The sequence below is a fragment of the Populus alba genome, chromosome 19 (genome assembly GCF_005239225.2).
Source record: "Populus alba chromosome 19, ASM523922v2, whole genome shotgun sequence".
Taxonomy (NCBI): Eukaryota; Viridiplantae; Streptophyta; class Magnoliopsida; order Malpighiales; family Salicaceae; genus Populus; species Populus alba.
The window spans coordinates 21908803-21925495 of record NC_133302.1 but is presented as its reverse complement, the minus strand read 5'-3'; the positions used below and the strand labels follow the sequence as shown (position 1 = coordinate 21925495).

At 35.5% G+C, this 16693-nt stretch overlaps 2 protein-coding genes across 3 annotated transcripts; one reads left to right on the top strand and one right to left on the bottom strand.

Moving 5' to 3' along the window:
* Positions 1–1151: 1151 nt before the first annotated feature.
* LOC118034408 (E3 ubiquitin-protein ligase listerin) lies at positions 1152–12336 on the top strand. Of its 2 annotated transcripts, XM_035039687.2 has the most exons (16): positions 1152–1351; positions 1454–1559; positions 1928–1990; positions 2116–2193; positions 2299–2390; positions 2639–2741; positions 3468–3623; positions 4181–4839; positions 4984–5476; positions 5687–6216; positions 6518–7256; positions 8072–8777; positions 9326–10356; positions 10621–11079; positions 11187–11417; positions 11741–12336. In XM_035039687.2, exons 1-16 carry the CDS (start codon positions 1290–1292, stop codon positions 11966–11968), a joined length of 5736 nt encoding a protein of 1911 aa, XP_034895578.1. In that variant the 5' UTR covers positions 1152–1289; the 3' UTR covers positions 11969–12336. The 2 variants fall into 2 exon arrangements, with proteins under 2 accessions (XP_034895578.1, XP_034895579.1); XM_035039688.2 differs by lacking the exons at positions 1152–1351; positions 1454–1559; positions 1928–1990; ... (2 more) ...; positions 2639–2741; positions 3468–3623 and having other exon boundaries at positions 4246–4386; positions 4470–4839.
* Positions 12337–12390: 54 nt separating this feature from the next.
* LOC118034410 (uncharacterized) lies at positions 12391–14545 on the bottom strand. Its single transcript, XM_073406628.1, has 8 exons — positions 14449–14545; positions 13960–14153; positions 13434–13509; positions 13257–13354; positions 13057–13144; positions 12931–12981; positions 12587–12692; positions 12391–12487 (listed from the first exon to the last, which is right to left on the bottom strand). The coding sequence occupies exons 1-8, from the start codon at positions 14543–14545 to the stop codon at positions 12391–12393; spliced, it is 807 nt and encodes a 268-aa protein (XP_073262729.1).
* Positions 14546–16693: the final 2148 nt, after the last annotated feature.

Sequence of the window (16693 nt, the reverse complement as noted above, 5' to 3'; positions counted from 1 at the left end):
TGTACTGGCTAGAAATACAGCTTCTAAGAATTCAGTCTACAAAACTGGCAATCTTGTGCTTCATGATCCCACATTGGACATGCGAAGCAATGATCTTGGCGATTGTTGTCTAACCTAGCGTGGGATCTGACTCAATTCAGGGCCTCTGTCATTAGGTTTCCAAATTAGGTTTCCAAGTTAATCCGTGAATCACCAGGATGACCTGGGTTAATCTTTTGTTTAAAAGTAGTCATTTCATTTTTCTTCAAAAATTCATTATAGTTGATTCAATCAAGTCTCGTTCAAGTTTGGTTGGGTCAATTAAGTTATAAATTGATTTGTCGAGTCACTCGAGTCATGATCAACTCGCATGGTCATCTTATTCAAAATCTATGTAATTTCTATTTCATGGTGATGTTATGTTTTGTTATTTCAGAAAATCCTACATTGCTAAAGTATTGCTTACATCCTGAGCTGTGAAGCAACAAATACAGAAGTAATATGAGTTCAGGGTCTTTTGGTTACCTGGCTAGCTGAAAGAAAATGTCATTGTGATATTTAACCTAATTTATTTGAGCTTGGATTAGAGGAATTGCTTGCCCTAATTTCCTGTTATTTATTTGCTTGATATAATCACCAAATGGAGTATAATAACACTTAAGCAATTTCACAACTCAGCATCTTTATATTTAGTTTGTCTGAAAATAATAAAATATATAAGAGATGAAAGCATGCTTGATGAAAAGACAAGGACAATAATTATACTATATTATAATTAAAAGTATTAATAATCAAACAATTTTAATCCACATAAATCTAATTAATAATTGAATTGGCATGTACAATTCACAATATTTAAAAAACTAATGATTCATTCTTTTTTTTTAAAGGATGAATAACAAACTATTGAATTAATATGCTTTGAAGAAAAATAATATTTAATTTTACATAGTCTCATATTTAAATCTAATAAAATATTATAAGAAAAGAAACTTATCATGAAAAAAGTTTTAAAATACTCTTATCATTGTATTTTAAAAAAATCTATCTTCTAGAAAAAAACATATATACCCATGCTCCCCCAAATCAGACTAGACGACTCATCATCCAATGGTTTCCATGAAAAATGACATGTCGTTCAAACACTTAGCCCTCCTTTCTCCTTCCCTGCTAGAAAAGTAGCTCCAGCTTCAAATTCAGAAAAACACACAGAAAATCTCTCTCTCTCTCTCTCTCTCTCTCTCTAAAACCTCCAAAAATCATCCTTCTCCGGAGACGCTTCGTTTAAGAACAAATAGAGGGCGAAGAAAATGGGTAGACAGAAAGGAGAAGCAGCAGCTAACAGAAGCAAGTCTCGCGCTTCCAGTAGCAGGTAATTAATTAATTCGTTATTTTTTATATTAAATCTTAAAGAGAAATAAAGTTTTTTTTTAATTAAATGATAGTTTTGTGATTTTCTGATATGATTTTGCAGTCTTGCGGCGTCTCTAGTGCCGTCGGGTCCGGCGGCGGTAACGGTGGGGTTCGGTGGTTATATTGGTAGCTCTCGTTTTGATACAGATGATACTACCGCCTTTTTGGTATGCGTGCTTTATGCTTCTGCTGAAGTTAAATTAACTTGGCATTGGTTATGTTAGTTAATTCTTGCAATTAGTGATTATTTGTGCCTAAATAATATTAATTTAGGGATTTTCTAACAGAAGTTTTAGAAAGTTTGTTGCTTTAGGGACGTAAAGTGCTTTCCGCCTGAAAAAAGACCAATTTTGTGCTTCTGAGAAAGCGCTTTTAAATGCAGGTTTTGTGAAATGGATTGGTTTTGTTGGTGATTCATGCAATTAGTGAAGCTGATAGTGATTATTTGTATGCTGAAGGTGTACAAATGGAAGCTTGTTGCTATAATGGTTTTTTGGATTTTTTTTTTTTTAATTTTTGGTTGGGTTGTTTGTAGGATATAGATGGCGAAGTGGCACAACATGTAAAGCGATTAGGAAGGAAGGATCCTACTACAAAGGTAAGATATATCCTGCTTTTTGTTAAGATGAACAAAAGAGAAGGGAATATTTGATCATGCTTTGTGAATTACTGCATAGTAGTAGTAGAAGAAGCTTATTGTGGTGTTTTTAATGTTTTGGACAGCTTAAAGCCTTGCAAACTCTATCTGCTCTGTTCAAGGAAAAGTCTGGAAAGGAAATAGTTCTGATTATTCCACAATGGGTATAGTTTCTTTTCTTCTTTTTGGTTTTCTATTTCCTCTGTCTCACTCTTATTTGAAGAAAACTTTATTCAGTTCACATTTTTTGAATGTTATTTTGCATTCAGGGTTATGAATACAAGAAGCTGTTGTTGGACTATAATAGAGAAGTTCGACGAGCCACAAATGAGACCATGACAAATCTTGTTACAGCAGTTGGGTAAAGGACATTTCTCATTCGTAATTCTTACTGGGGACTTTTGATTTTCCCTACTGTAAAATAAGAACTGTTTAGAAATATTAGCAAATGGATGATATTCTGTACATCCTTTGTATTCTACCTTTTCTGATGCCATCATGTTGGCAGATTGTTAGAATGTTTTAGCTTCTTTTTAATATGATTTTTTAAGGGTGCATGATTCTTAGTCCATACTAATAACTTGCTGTGGATCTTATTTTTTTTCTCAGAAGAGATTTAGCTCCGTATCTGAAGTCTTTGATGGGACCGTGGTGGTTTTCTCAATTTGATACAGTTCCTGAAGTTTCTTTAGCTGCCAAAAGATCATTGGAGGTTTGCTATCATTTCATTCAAGCTTTCTTGTTTCATCTCCATAAAATAAACTAGACATCCCTATTTATATTATTACTAAAATCCTTTAAAGGAAAGGATTCCTAATTAAAACTTACCTAATTAATAGAATTCATCTAGCATTAAGATTCCTAAATAGTAAAATACTAATTAAATTAAAAGTCCTAAGCTAAGTGGGAAACAAAAAATTAAAATCCAAAATTAACTAGCAAAATAATTAAAATAGAAAAACAGTAACTTCAAGTTTCATATGAGATGCTTCTTGGTTTCTTCAAGGACTTCTTTTCGGGCTTGACCTTGTCAATCTGGTCTATAAACTCCTGGGACAATTGTTCTATGTCATTTTGCATTGTGAATACCTGATTATACATACAAAGCATGAATATCTGATTAGTGACATTTTGCATTCTGTCTAAGGATACTCATGGTTAGCAGAAAGTAAATTGACTGATATTTATATTTATTGATTTTTGACTGTGATTGCTCTGGTACAAATATTTTAGTTTCATTCCTTTCAGAAAAGAATGTGTGTTTAATTGGTATTTGCAAAGTGTTACTGGCTTCTTCATGAACTTTTACTTCCATTTATTTCTGGGGCACAGTCCTTTAATGTATGATAGCTCATGTGAACTTTTAGTAAGCAACTAATGTTCAAGTTTTTGTTGCTAATGAATTTGTTATGGTCTTACTGTATATTGTGTGCAACAGGCAGCCTTCCCAGCTCAGGAAAAGAGATTAGATGCCTTAATTCTATGCACATCTGAGATATTTATGTATTTGGAAGAAAACCTGAAGCACACACCACAAAGTATGTCATCAGATAAAGTAACTGCTTTGGATGAATTAGAAGAGATGTACCAGCAGGTATGCTATGATTCTTTGTTTCTATCCCTTTCTTTGATTGATTAACTATTTTTTTTTACCACTTATTTGTTCTCTGTCTTTTGTTTTTCAATATGCTATTAAAAATTTAAAACATACCATCTGCAGCTTGGATGATGGAGAAAATGAACATAAAATGACAAAAAGGAAAAATTTTAAAGGGTTTACTTCAATGACAGCAACCATTAAGTTCAAAGCAAATCAGTTCATGTGATGTAAAAAATGTGTATCTTGATCAAAATATTCTTGGATAATCCTTGAATATATAAAATTTGTTTAGAATTGAAATTTGAGTTTTGACTAATTAAATTTCAAAAAATTTTATTTTTTATGTTATCTTTGAAATGAAAGACTGATAATAGTCAAAATCATGGTTTTTTTCCTTCCTTCTAAAAGCTGGTGTGTTTTCTAAAACCTGATGTTTCTGTTCTCAAAATCATACCTCAATTGTTGCTACTAGGTTTTCTTTACGTAGCCCCTTTGGTGTTTTTCTGTTTTCCCACTAATGAATTTGTTGGTACTTTTTTGTGTGATTTTAGGTGATATCTTCGTCTTTACTGGCATTGGCCACTCTTCTTGATGTTTTGGTCTGTATGCAATCTGAGAGACCTGGTTTTGAGAACATAACCTCAGAACCAAAACATGCTTCAAAGGCTAGGGAAACTGCTATTTCTTTTGGTGAAAAGTTGTTTTCTACTCAGAACTATTTTCTTGACTTTCTGAAGTCCAAAACCCCTGCAATCCGGTCAGCGACATATTCTGCATTAAAGAGTTTCATTAAAAATATTCCTGATGCTTTTAATGAAGGAAATATGAAAACTCTTGCAGCTGCAATACTTGGTGCTTTTCAGGAAAAGGATCCTACTTGTCATTCATCAATGTGGGATGCAATATTATTATTTTCAAAAAGATTTCCTGACAGCTGGACTTCGTTCAATGTTCAGAAAACTGCAATAAACCGGTTGTGGCATTTTCTTAGAAATGGGTGCTTTGGATCTCAGCAGGTCTCTTATCCTGCTCTAGTTATATTGCTAGCCATTCTGCCTCCAAAAGCAATCTCTGGAGAAAAGTTTTTTATTGATTTTTTCCAAAACCTATGGGATGGAAGGAACCCATCCAATGCAACAAATCTGGATCGTCTAGCATTTTTTCGTGCACTTAAAGAATGTTTTCTATGGGGGCTATGTAATGCATCTAGGTGCGATTTTGCTTAGCTGTTCTCTTGACATTCTATCTTCAGTTTCATACAATTGCTTGTGTCCAATGATGGATCTGGTGATCTTGTTTAGTATTTTTGGGTATTTTTTTTAGTTTTATGGTATTCTAACTCTTTTGATGTCAGGATTTGTGATGATTCAGATTCCACACATCATTTTCAAGTCAGTCTTGTGGACAATATTCTTGTGAAACTTCTGTGGCAAGAATACCTATTTTCTGTCAGATTAAAGAATCAGGACGGAGTAACCTCTGGAGCACCTGGGAATTCTTTGGAGCATGGAAATTTACCTTTGCACCATAAGTCAGTAGAACCACTGAAGATCAAGTATTCTAGGAGTTATTTTCAAGAGTTGGGAAAATGTATTGTGGAAATTCTATCTGGTGTTTATTTACTGGAGCATGATCTGCTTTCTACTTTCTCTGCGGTATTTAAGGAAAACTGCCTCCAGATGTTTCAGCCAATGGGAAACACAGAAAGTACTACTGAGAATGTAGAACAGGTCATTAAGTTCTTGTCACTGCTGGAAAAACATTCTGTGCGAAAAGGTGAAAGTTGGCCCTTGGTTTATGTAGTGGGACCAATGTTGGCGAAGTCTTTCCCATTGATAAGATCTCATGTAAGTTAATGTTGCTCGACCTAACCCTTAAAATGCTTAGCAAGAATTGTATTTGTAGATTTTTATGATTTTTTTTCAATTTTGTTTCCGAATCCTCAAAGAGAGCTCGTATTTTGTTTTTAAGTTTACAACTTTCTCTTTCTTTCATAGTGTTGTTTAATATCACATTCTAACTCAAATATTTACTCTTAAATTTTCTCTTGATCTCAGGACACACCGGATGGTGTGAGACTTTTATCGGTTGCAGTTTCATTATTTGGCCCGCAGAAGATAGTCCAAGAACTTTACATCTACAATGAAGCAAATTCCTCCTATTATGTACCTGCCCACAAAGACAAAGAATCGGGACCAGAGCTTTTCATGCAAGTTTTCAAAGGAACATTTGTTCCTTGGTGTTTGCTTGAATATAATTCCTCCCCCAATGCTCGACTTGATCTATTGCTTGCATTGCTCAATGATGAATATTTCTCTGAGCAATGGCAGATGATCCTTTCATATGCAATTAATCAAGAAAAAACTGAATCTGAGCATGGGCCACAGGAAGTTCATTACTTAGATCTGTTGGCAATGCTTTTAGAAAAAGCGAGAACTGAAATTGCAAGGAGGAAGATGAATAATGATTTCATTCACCAGTTCTGGTTTACACCAGACAAGTGGCAGCATGAGCTTCTGGAATCAGCTGCAGTTGCTGTTGCCTGTTCACCTTCTCCCCATATGACTTCTTCTGCTCGCTTTTTGTGGTAAGGAACCGAATCTCACTATAATACATTATTCTGTATAACTGAATGCTAAAACAATGATTACCATGGTAGTAAAAATCACTGATCATATTTACGCTGTATAGGTTATTAAACATTATGTTCTAATTAATTGGCTTATTTATGCTTCTGCATTTCTGAGCTGCAAAGATAGACATACTTTGAAAGTGTTCCCTAAATATGCATCTGCATTTTCAGTACCAGAGGAGCATAAATTGATAAATCTGAGTCTTTAATTCTGCTAACTCCATTCCATGACTTCTCTTATATGTCTTATCTGCAGTGCGGTCCTTGGTGGCTCAAGCAAAGACAATTGTATATCTTTTGCCTCCAAAAATGCAATGGTTCTGATATTTACAATAGTTTTCAAAAAGTTGGTTGCTGTTGGTCTCGAGTCCTCTTTCAGTGTAGTGAGAGATTCATGTGCTTTATTAGTTGCTGGATCAACCAATTTTGCAGTGGAAAATGAAAGTTCCATAAACAAAACTGAGACAGCTCAGTTTGCTCTGAAAGTACTTGGTGGCAGCTTCTTTTGCCTAAAGACAGTCAGCAATGAAATTGAGCTGGTTTCAGGTATTTTGACTTTGGTATTTATCATAGGCTGGGAGAATAGCTTGGATGCATTGGAAGAAGATGTCCTTAATGATGAATCAAAGGAAAAAATCAGGGGTAGGTTGAGATTTGGTGAATCTTTGAATGGTTTCTGTTCCAAGATGAATGATGAATTTTGGAAAAGCCTCGGCATTGACAATAGAAAGAGATTGGGAAGTAATTTGGTTCACTTTATTAGGTCTGTCATGTTCAAGGAAGATAAACTTGGTGCGGATAAGATAACCACTCTGTGCTTTTCTTGGGTTCTTGAAGTTCTTGAATGTCTCTGCCATGACCATGACGAGGAACAAAATCTGTTAGACCAGCTTCTTAGCAAGAATGATACTTGGCCGGTTTGGATCATTCCAGATTTTAGTGCTCCAAAAGGATTGGATAACTTAAATGCTGGAGCAGTCTCTGTTGATATCTATGTGAGTTGCATTTTGATCATTATTCTTGCTCACTTGTAGCAATAAGGATTGTTATTTGTTACTTTTTTGTGATCATTTTTGTTCTTTGTTTGATTTGTTCTTACATATTTCATTTTCCTTTTTGTTTCCAATTCTTTAATACACTTAAATGAGACATGCCTATTGGGTTTAAGAATTTAAGATCCTTTTCTCTGTCTCATTTGAAAGCCTCCGGGGGGGCCTTTGGTTCTATTGATTGGTTTTTGTCAGAGGTTCCTTTTAACTTGGTCCTTTAATCCAAATATGTCATAATGCCATATTTGCTTCTTCATTGTTTAACTTTTTCTTTCTTGGTTGTGTAAGCAGTTTGCATTTGGCTGGTTAATTATTTTCCACCCCAACATGCTTAACTGCATTTCTATCATGTTTAACAGTCTGCATTTTTCCAAGTTATCTTATCTTCATTGCTTGGTAGCCTGTAGTTAGTATGCTTTTTGTCTTATATTTTCATAACTTTTTTTCTTCTTCCAATTTTTTCAAAATTGGTTTAAATTTTTAGATGGTCTTTAGGCCTGTATGGAAAGCCCTTTTAAGTGGTTATAGTTTTATATAATAAAAAATGGCTCATCATTTACATAATTTGAGAGTAATTATTTGTATGCGTGAATGCTGTTTTGGTTGATTCTGGAATTGAAATCGAGTATCTTTTTGTCTGAAAGATTTATGTACAATCTTTCAGGCAGTCATCTTCAATATATGATTTCTTACATTGTCTTATCATTTTAACTCCTATAAATCATTACAACTAATGAACTACAATCAAATGCTGAGTGCAGGCCACTGGGAATCTCAAATTTGTTTCTTTAGTTGACAAGCTCATCTTGAAAATTGGGATCAATAGAGTTATAACAGGCTATGTTGAAATTACTCTTTCAACCCCACTGAAGGAAACAGCTAAAGAAGAGATTACTTCTCGAGCCTGGCTTGCAGCTGAAATATTATGCACATGGAAATGGCCAGGAGGTAGTGCTGTAGCTTCTTTCTTGCCTCTTCTGAGTGCAGGTTGCCGGAGTGGAAATTATCCTTTCCAGGAAAGCCTTTTAGATTCCATCTTCAACATCTTACTTGATGGTGCTCTTGTTCACGGAGAAAGTGGTACACAAAGTTCATTTAATCTATGGCCTGCTTTTGGTGATGAATTGGAAAAGGTTGAAGAACCATTCTTGAGAGCTCTTTTATCTTTATTAGTCAATCTGTTCAAAGAAAATATATGGGAAGGAGACAAAGCTATAAGACTCTTTGATCTACTCATACATAAGCTTTTTATCGGTGAAGCAGTAAACCAAAATTGTTTGAAGATTCTGCCTGCGATTGTTAGTGTTCTTGTCCATCCATTATGTCAGAGAAGCATCGAATCGGAGGAATCTAAAGGTGATTCTCAAGTTGCTTCTTTGGGTGAAAAACAGATGCAGGATACTGTTAAAGACTGGCTACGAAGGCTTTTATCCTTCCCACCTTTAGTTACATGGCAGGCAGGACAAGGTAAACACATGCTTATTTAAAAATACAAGGTTTTGTTCATGTTATAGTCTTGTATCATTTTCTTGGTTTAGGAAATGTTCCATTGTTAGAACTGAATTAGGATCATGTGTCACTATTGATAGTGAACCAACACTCACCCTTGCTACTGTTGGTCGTTCTCTCCTTTTCTTTTGGTTGGTGTATATGCCACTCAGTGACATTGAGGAAGACTTAATTTGCCAAACACTTGACATATCCAGGAGCATCGAATGTTGATGAACCATTATTGTGGCTAAATGCAGAAACACTTTCTGAATATAATCTTTGATTGACACCCTGTTAATAGTAAAATATTTGAATTTGACCTCATTGATATTAGGATATTCTGGTTATGGTTATACCCCATCCATACCTCAGGGCTTAGAATCAAATAAGATTGTAGACCTGTACTACAAGGGGTGTTTGTACGGTCCAGCCATTATATTTTAAATTCAAGTGGATCTGTTTATTAAATATTTCCTTGAGTTAAAAAATGAAATTTACACAACTAACTTCTTTATCAATCTTAGATATGGAAGAATGGTTCCAGCTGGTTATTGCTTGCTATCCTCTTAGTGCAATGGATGATACAAAATCATTGAAGCTGGTGAGGGAAATAAGTCCTGAGGAGAGAACACTCATACTTGATGTATTCAGAAAGCAGAGACATGGTGTTAGTGCATTAGTAGCTTCAAATCAACTACCACTGTTCCGGATGTTGCTATCAAAGTTAATGGTTCTTTCTGTTGGTTATTGCTGGACTGAATTTACTGAAGAAGATTGGGAGTTTTTCTTCTCAAATTTGAGGTCCTGGATTCAGTCAGCGGTTGTGATCATGGAGGAAGTCACGGAAAATGTGAATGATATTATCACCAACAGCTCTACTTCTGAAAATTTGGATGTTCTTAAGAAACTTGAGAAAATTGTTTTGATCCCGGACCCTTATCCTATAACTGTTGCTATTAATGCCTTGGCATCCTTTTCTTTATTTTGCACTATTTTGGAACTCCAACAACCTGCTGAGGATAACCCCCTGAGAGCAGAAAGATGGGATTCTACCAGAGATAGAATCCTAGAAGGCATTCTTCGGTTGTTCTTTTGCACAGGCATTGCGGAGTCCATAGCAAGCTCCTACAGTGTTGAAGCTGCATCCATTGTAGCAGCAACCCGGTTTAATAATCCTTACTTCTGGGAGTTGGTGGCCTCAAACGTGGTTAAATCATCGCAACATGCTAGAGACAGAGCAGTGAAATCAGTTGAATTTTGGGGGTTAAGCAAAGGGCCGATTAGCTCTTTGTATGCTATCCTGTTCTCCTCTACTCCATTTCCGCCATTGCAGTTTGCTACTTATGTTATTCTCTCAACTGCACCTATTTCACAGTTGGCTATTCTTGAAGAAGACACTGCATGTTCCTTGGATGGTGAGACTAGTGGTGACCGGAATTCAGGTGCTCTTGAAATGTCATCAGAAAGAAACATACGTTTGAAGGAGGAATTATCTCTTATGATTGAAAAGCTACCTGATGAAGTTTTTGAAGTCGATTTAATATCTCAAGAACGGGTAAAGTTTCTTGATTGTTATATTTTGTTTGTTTTCTTGTTTGAATTTAAATGTCTGCAGTAGCCAATGATGAGGACAGGAAAAAAAAACTAAATTCCCTTTTAGTTTAGCTTCTTGCTACTGGTAGAGGATTGAGAAATTCCTAATTTCTATTCCCTATTAACTACCAAAAAACTTAAAACGATCAAATGGAAGTGTAAGATCAAATAATAGTCTGAGAAGGTTTGCTTGGTTTTCCACTAGCTAATATCATCAAATTTGCAGGTAAATGTGTTCCTTGCTTGGTCTTTATTGCTATCACATTTGTGGTCATTATCATCATCATCATCTGCAAGGGAGCAATTAGTCCAGTATGTGCAAGATTCTGCTAATTCATTGATATTAGATTGCCTTTTCCAGCATATTCCTCTGGAATTGTGTCTGGCACATAATCTTAAGAAGAAAGACATGGAGCTTCCTGTAGACATTTCAGAGGCTGCTAGTGCAGTAAAAACTGCCATCACAACAGGGTCACTATTGTTTTCCATTGAAACACTATGGCCTATTGAACCCAAGAAAATGACTTCGCTTGCTGGGGCTTTGTTTGGACTGATGCTTTGCATTCTTCCTGCTTATGTTCGGGGATGGTTTACTGACTTGCGTGACCGCACTGCATCATCTCTTATTGAATCATTTACAAGAACATGGTGTAGTCCTCCTCTTATTGTGAACGAACTGTCTCAGGTGATAGTTTAAATTCTCGGAAGGTTCATTTTAGATAATTTCAAAAAGTCTGGCAATCTATGCTAATTTATTATCACTTAGATCTAATATAATTTCTTTTGATGCAGATAAAGAAAGCCAATTTTGCTGATGAGAATTTTTCAGTCAGTGTGAGCAAATCAGCAAATGAAGTTGTTGCTACATATATGAAGGATGAAACAGGAATGGATCTAGTTATTCGTCTTCCTCCATCTTATCCATTACGCCCTGTGGATGTTGAATGTATGCGAAGTCTGGGAATCAGTGAGGTGAAGCAGAGGAAATGGTTGATGTCAATGATGTTGTTTGTTCGCAATCAGGTAAATGCAAAGGATGTTATTTTTATTTCCTGTTATTGTCACAGGGATACTTATGCTGCTATGGTGCAGCTTATGTGTGGTTTAGAAAGCTGGGTATTTCCTGTATAGACCAGAAACTCAAGTTCTTAAAGCTAAGTTTAAATCTTAGAAATCCTAGACATATATTACAATCTTAATTATGAACCATATCCATTTATGGTCTTAAAAAGAGGAAAGTAACAACGAAATGGGAAAAGGTAATAATTGTTGGTTTTCAATAACTGGTGATATCATTAATTTAAAGACATTTTAGCTGATCAAGATGCTTCTTATTTGTGATGCAGAATGGAGCTTTAGCAGAAGCTATACAGACATGGAAAAGCAATTTCGACAAGGAATTTGAAGGTGTCGAGGAGTGCCCAATATGTTATAGTGTCATTCATACGACCAACCACAGCCTTCCTCGGCTTGCTTGCAGAACTTGCAAGCACAAGTTCCATTCGGCTTGCCTCTACAAGTGGTTCTCAACCTCTCACAAATCATCATGTCCACTGTGCCAGTCTCCATTCTGACCTCGACATCAATTTTGAGTCATAGATCTTGTGGAAATTCCCTTTCTGACATTTACTACCCTTATCAATAAGTTAAGAATACAACATGCACGAGGCAAAATTTGTTATCCCTTTTCAAATGCAGGCTTCGTAGGCAAGAACTATCAAGTTCTCTTACTATTTTTTGTTTTTCTTCGTTTTTGGTGCAATGCTACTAGAAAAATCATGGCTGCTTGATTAATGTAAATTAATGTGAATTACTCAGATACCGTCAAATAGATCAAGTTATCAACTATAAGCAGTGTACACGTTAGTCTCTGCATCAAATTATCCCAAGAATTGTGCCACTAGTTCAGACGACTGTTTATATACATTTCAATGTTTACTCATTTAGTTTTCTGCCCGTGTTTGGTTCATAAACTCTTTTATAACCAGACGCTGTTTTAAGTGAACATGATGTCCAAAACCAAGAATCCCTTCATTTTGACCATGGTCAAAAAGCCATTTGAAAAATAACGAGGAGGAAGCATTTGGCTAGTTCTGCATTATCGAAAGAATCCAGCCTTGTTGAATGGGAAAGCAAGTGTGCTTCATCGTTTATATAGTCCACCTTTTAAGCATATGCATTCCTTTACATACCTGTGACGGTAATGGCAAACAGCATCTGATTCATCTAAAATATATCGAGGTAAATTAACACGAGCATCTAAAGGAACATGAGGCAAGTCCTTGCGTAACTTTACAACTGCTGTTGAATTGGACCGTTATGAAGTGCACATTCACTGAGCTCCAACCAGCAGTCCAGAGCTCGATAAATTGATTATCTAGGACCAAATCTCAAGATGTCCATGGTGGAAGAAAACAAAATCTCAAGGGCCAATCCTCGAGGCATGTAGAAGGATGATCAATAGACTAATAATGCGAGGTCTCTACAAGGGTATATCTGCAATATATATACACACATGCTCATTTCATCTAAAAACAGTGGAATGATTTTACGCCATAAATCTCAGACGTCGCTGGAGCATTGTGAGCTGTAAAATTTGCCACAAAAAGCTAAACAGAACATTGAATCACAGACTTGACAAAGATGGGCATTTGATACTGACCACTGCAAGTTCTCAAGCAATGTACTGGTCGACATGAACGCAGAGTAACTGGTTCCTCATACTTGCTGAATGTAAACCAGTTGCTATACTGGAGTAGAAGTAATAGCAACAAATAAGAAAGATACATCAGTAACTCAGGAATGACTATAAAATTAGCACAATTAAGGCACTTAATGACATGATTATAGAATCTGCCTCACTTGATCAATTGCAAAGAGAACAGGAATATCCTTCACAAATGGCAACTGTTTCCTCAAGCGAACCACTACTCCAACAGCTGCATGAGTGTGCTTGATTCCTATTTGAACCAGGTCATACAAAGTCGAGTTTTCAGGCACTGGCAACGAATCAACTTTTTAAAAATCCAATTCCAGCACCGTCTCCCAGTGGAACAGGATCGAATATATGGCATGACAATTGCTTCAAGTGAGATTCATTGTATTTCACAAAATCCTGCAGAGAAATAACCAATATGGAAAATACAAACTCTCTGTAAGAACAATGTGCATATATATCAGGAAAAACAAGGAAGAAAACGACTAAGAAGTTGATAACAGACACATCCACACATTCGGAAGTATCATTTGTAGAAAAGAGAATCATGATAGTGGATTATCTTCTCTCTTTTACCAGGAGGCCGTGGTGGGATTGAATCTAAACATGCTAGATGAGTAACCTTGGATAATCATTCACCATTTTTCGGAACTCCATTCCATATCTTACAAACATAATGAAGGAAATACGGGCATTCCTGTTTATCTTAATTTTTTCAAACAAAAACTAATGTTGCGGATATCAACTGCTCTACTTGTGAGATTAGCAGTTCAGACCATGCATACTTCTTCAATCACATCATTTGATGGAATAAATGTTTAAAATTCTTATCTTGGGAGCATTTTCAGCCTGAAGAGGCGTATCCCAAAGACCAGTATTTGGGTCTTTATAGAAAAATCCACCATGTGTCCACTCTCGTCCTCCGGGAACATAAAACACAAGCCGACCTTCTTCACGAGCCCAGTGAACAAGCATTGCAGGTGTAATGCTCTCCCCACAGTTAACAGGACCATCCAACACAATTTGCTTTCCAACTTTTGAACCTGCAAAAAGTAATTGATCAACTCAAACCTATCACAAACCTCCCACACATCCACCATTTATCTTATCAATACGTATACACAGATAACTATTTCTTAGCGTCTTCACAGATACTGCCTATAATACACAACTTTTTTTCCATGTCAAATCAGAAAGGATAGGAGGATCCATTGAAGCCCTACTCAGAAGATTTCAATGATATTTGCACTAAGCAATAAAAACTAGATAATTGATATGATTCTAATAATGAACCAATGAAACCCAGAAAACAGCAACAATAGTAATAGAAAACTTTACCTTTACCATCATAAGAGAGCAAAGGAGGATCAACAATGCGTCTAAAATTATCACGAAGATCCAGAAAACTCTGTCTAACAAGCAAAGCACTCCTCATTGATGTTATAGCACGTGGGTAATAACAGAGAAGAAGAAGTATTCTAGCTGCATAAGGAAGCTCCTAGTCTTGGCGGGAATTATTGTTAGCAGTTAGAGATGAATAAGCTGTTAGTAGAAGAATAAATTAGCTGTTAGAAAAGGATCTTTATATAAATAGCAAGTCTTGTATTGAGCATGGGTAAGTAATAACACTGAACTCTTTCTGTATTTGCAGGAATTCTCTCTTCCTTTCTACTTTCTTCTATCTTTATTCCCACTTCTTGTATTGTTAAGAGAAGCTCTTGATAATATGGTATCAGAGCCACTTTCCAGGAGAAAATGAAGGTAGCATTTTTTGTTCTTAGATAACCAAAGATGGTGGAAAATAACAAAGTTAAAGCCTTGGAGGAACATGGCAAACAAGCAGATACAGGTTCTCCAACAAGAATTACTGGAATCCAAGGAAGAGAAAAAAAAGAGACAATGGTGGGAGCAGACTAAATGGAATGAGCAGTTAATGTGCAAATGGAAAATCTGATGGCTACAATCAAAACATTCATAGGGGGACAAGATATAGAGAAAGAAGCAAGGAATCAGTCTGATTCTGGAGGAATGATCCGTAGGCAACAACATCATAATCAAGAAGAACCAGCAGGCTTTAACAAAGGGCACATGAATATTTACAATGAAACTTTTCCTAAGGTGGAACTGTAAGCATTTCATGGTGATAATCCTCGGGGTTGGATCAGAAAATGTAGAAAGTTTTTCAAGTTACATTTCATCCCAGTTCACCAATAGGCTGAGATTGCTTCCCTTTTATTTGGAAGGAAAAACAAAAATGTGAAACAGAGGGACTGGTGATCATGATTTAACTAATTAGGAAGAATTTGTATGAGCCATGTGTATGCGATTTTGTAGCAAGTAGGATGTGGTGGAAGAATTCAACAAGTTCACGCATGAGAAAGGAATGGAAGGGTATGTTGAAAGGTTTGAGGAACTCAAGAACTTAATGAGAACTTTGAACAAGTACATTCAACAAATACATTTCAAGTTTCATTAGTGGCCTTAGAGATGATATCAGACCTACATTGAAGATATTGAAGTCTGCAACATTGATACAAACATTTGACCAAACAAGATGGTATCCAAAATGTCATTTCCTTTAAAACTTCTAATGCAAGAATTGATTCACCAGTTTGGGATAAACGTATGCCTGAAACATTGTATGAATAAAGGAGAAGGTTAGGTCAGTGTTTTAAATTTATTCATCAGTAGTCTCTGTGGTGTTAGTTAAAGCAGTTTTTTTATTCTTCAAGACCATATTTTTTTAGGTTCTTATTGGCCTTTTGATTGTTGGCTTCTTTGTCACCTTTATAAGCTGATGATTTGCCTGATTTTGCAGAAAAAAGTAATTGTGAAGAGGTGATTAAGATATTGGGATGATGGGTTTCGGATTCAATTGAGGATTCTTCAGTGAGGATCTTACAAGAAGTCTTTACATTTCCAAGTTTTTATGATTTTTGATGATTTGTTTGTGCCTCGTGGTTTTGTCTTGATGAGGTTTTGGATTTTTGAGGTTTCTGTGTAAGGAGAAAGGGTGTGTTTGAATTATGGAAAAGTGTTGGGGTGTTTTTGGTGATTTACTAGGAGGAAGGTTTGGCCTTTTGTTATTGGTGTAGAGAGCCCGAATTTAGGCATGGAATGGATTTTAAGGTTGTTATTTGTTGGGCTGTGTAGTGTATTGTGTGCATCTCTAATAGGTATAGGCATTGAGTTCAAGCCCAAATTTCTCCACAAGTTAATAACAATTTTTTTAAGGTTAAATTGGATACATAATTTGATATATAGTTCATGAAATTTTAATTTCGAGTTCTTCGTTATTAATTTTTTGAGCTTTTAAATCAACTCTTTATCTCGAATTTTATGATACTAAATATGTAACAAGTAAAATTATGAAAATTTTAATGTTCATCATTAATCTGTTAATTTATTCTCTATTAGTCCACTTTTAAAAGATAAATAAATAGATGATTAAGAAGAGAATTAAATATGAAATTTATAAAAAATAATAAGAATATTCTTACTTAGGTTTTTCTTCTTCTTTTTTTGTCCATCTCTCTTTTACAACTATTAGTAATTGTTCCTGACCATCATGAAATTTCTTTTC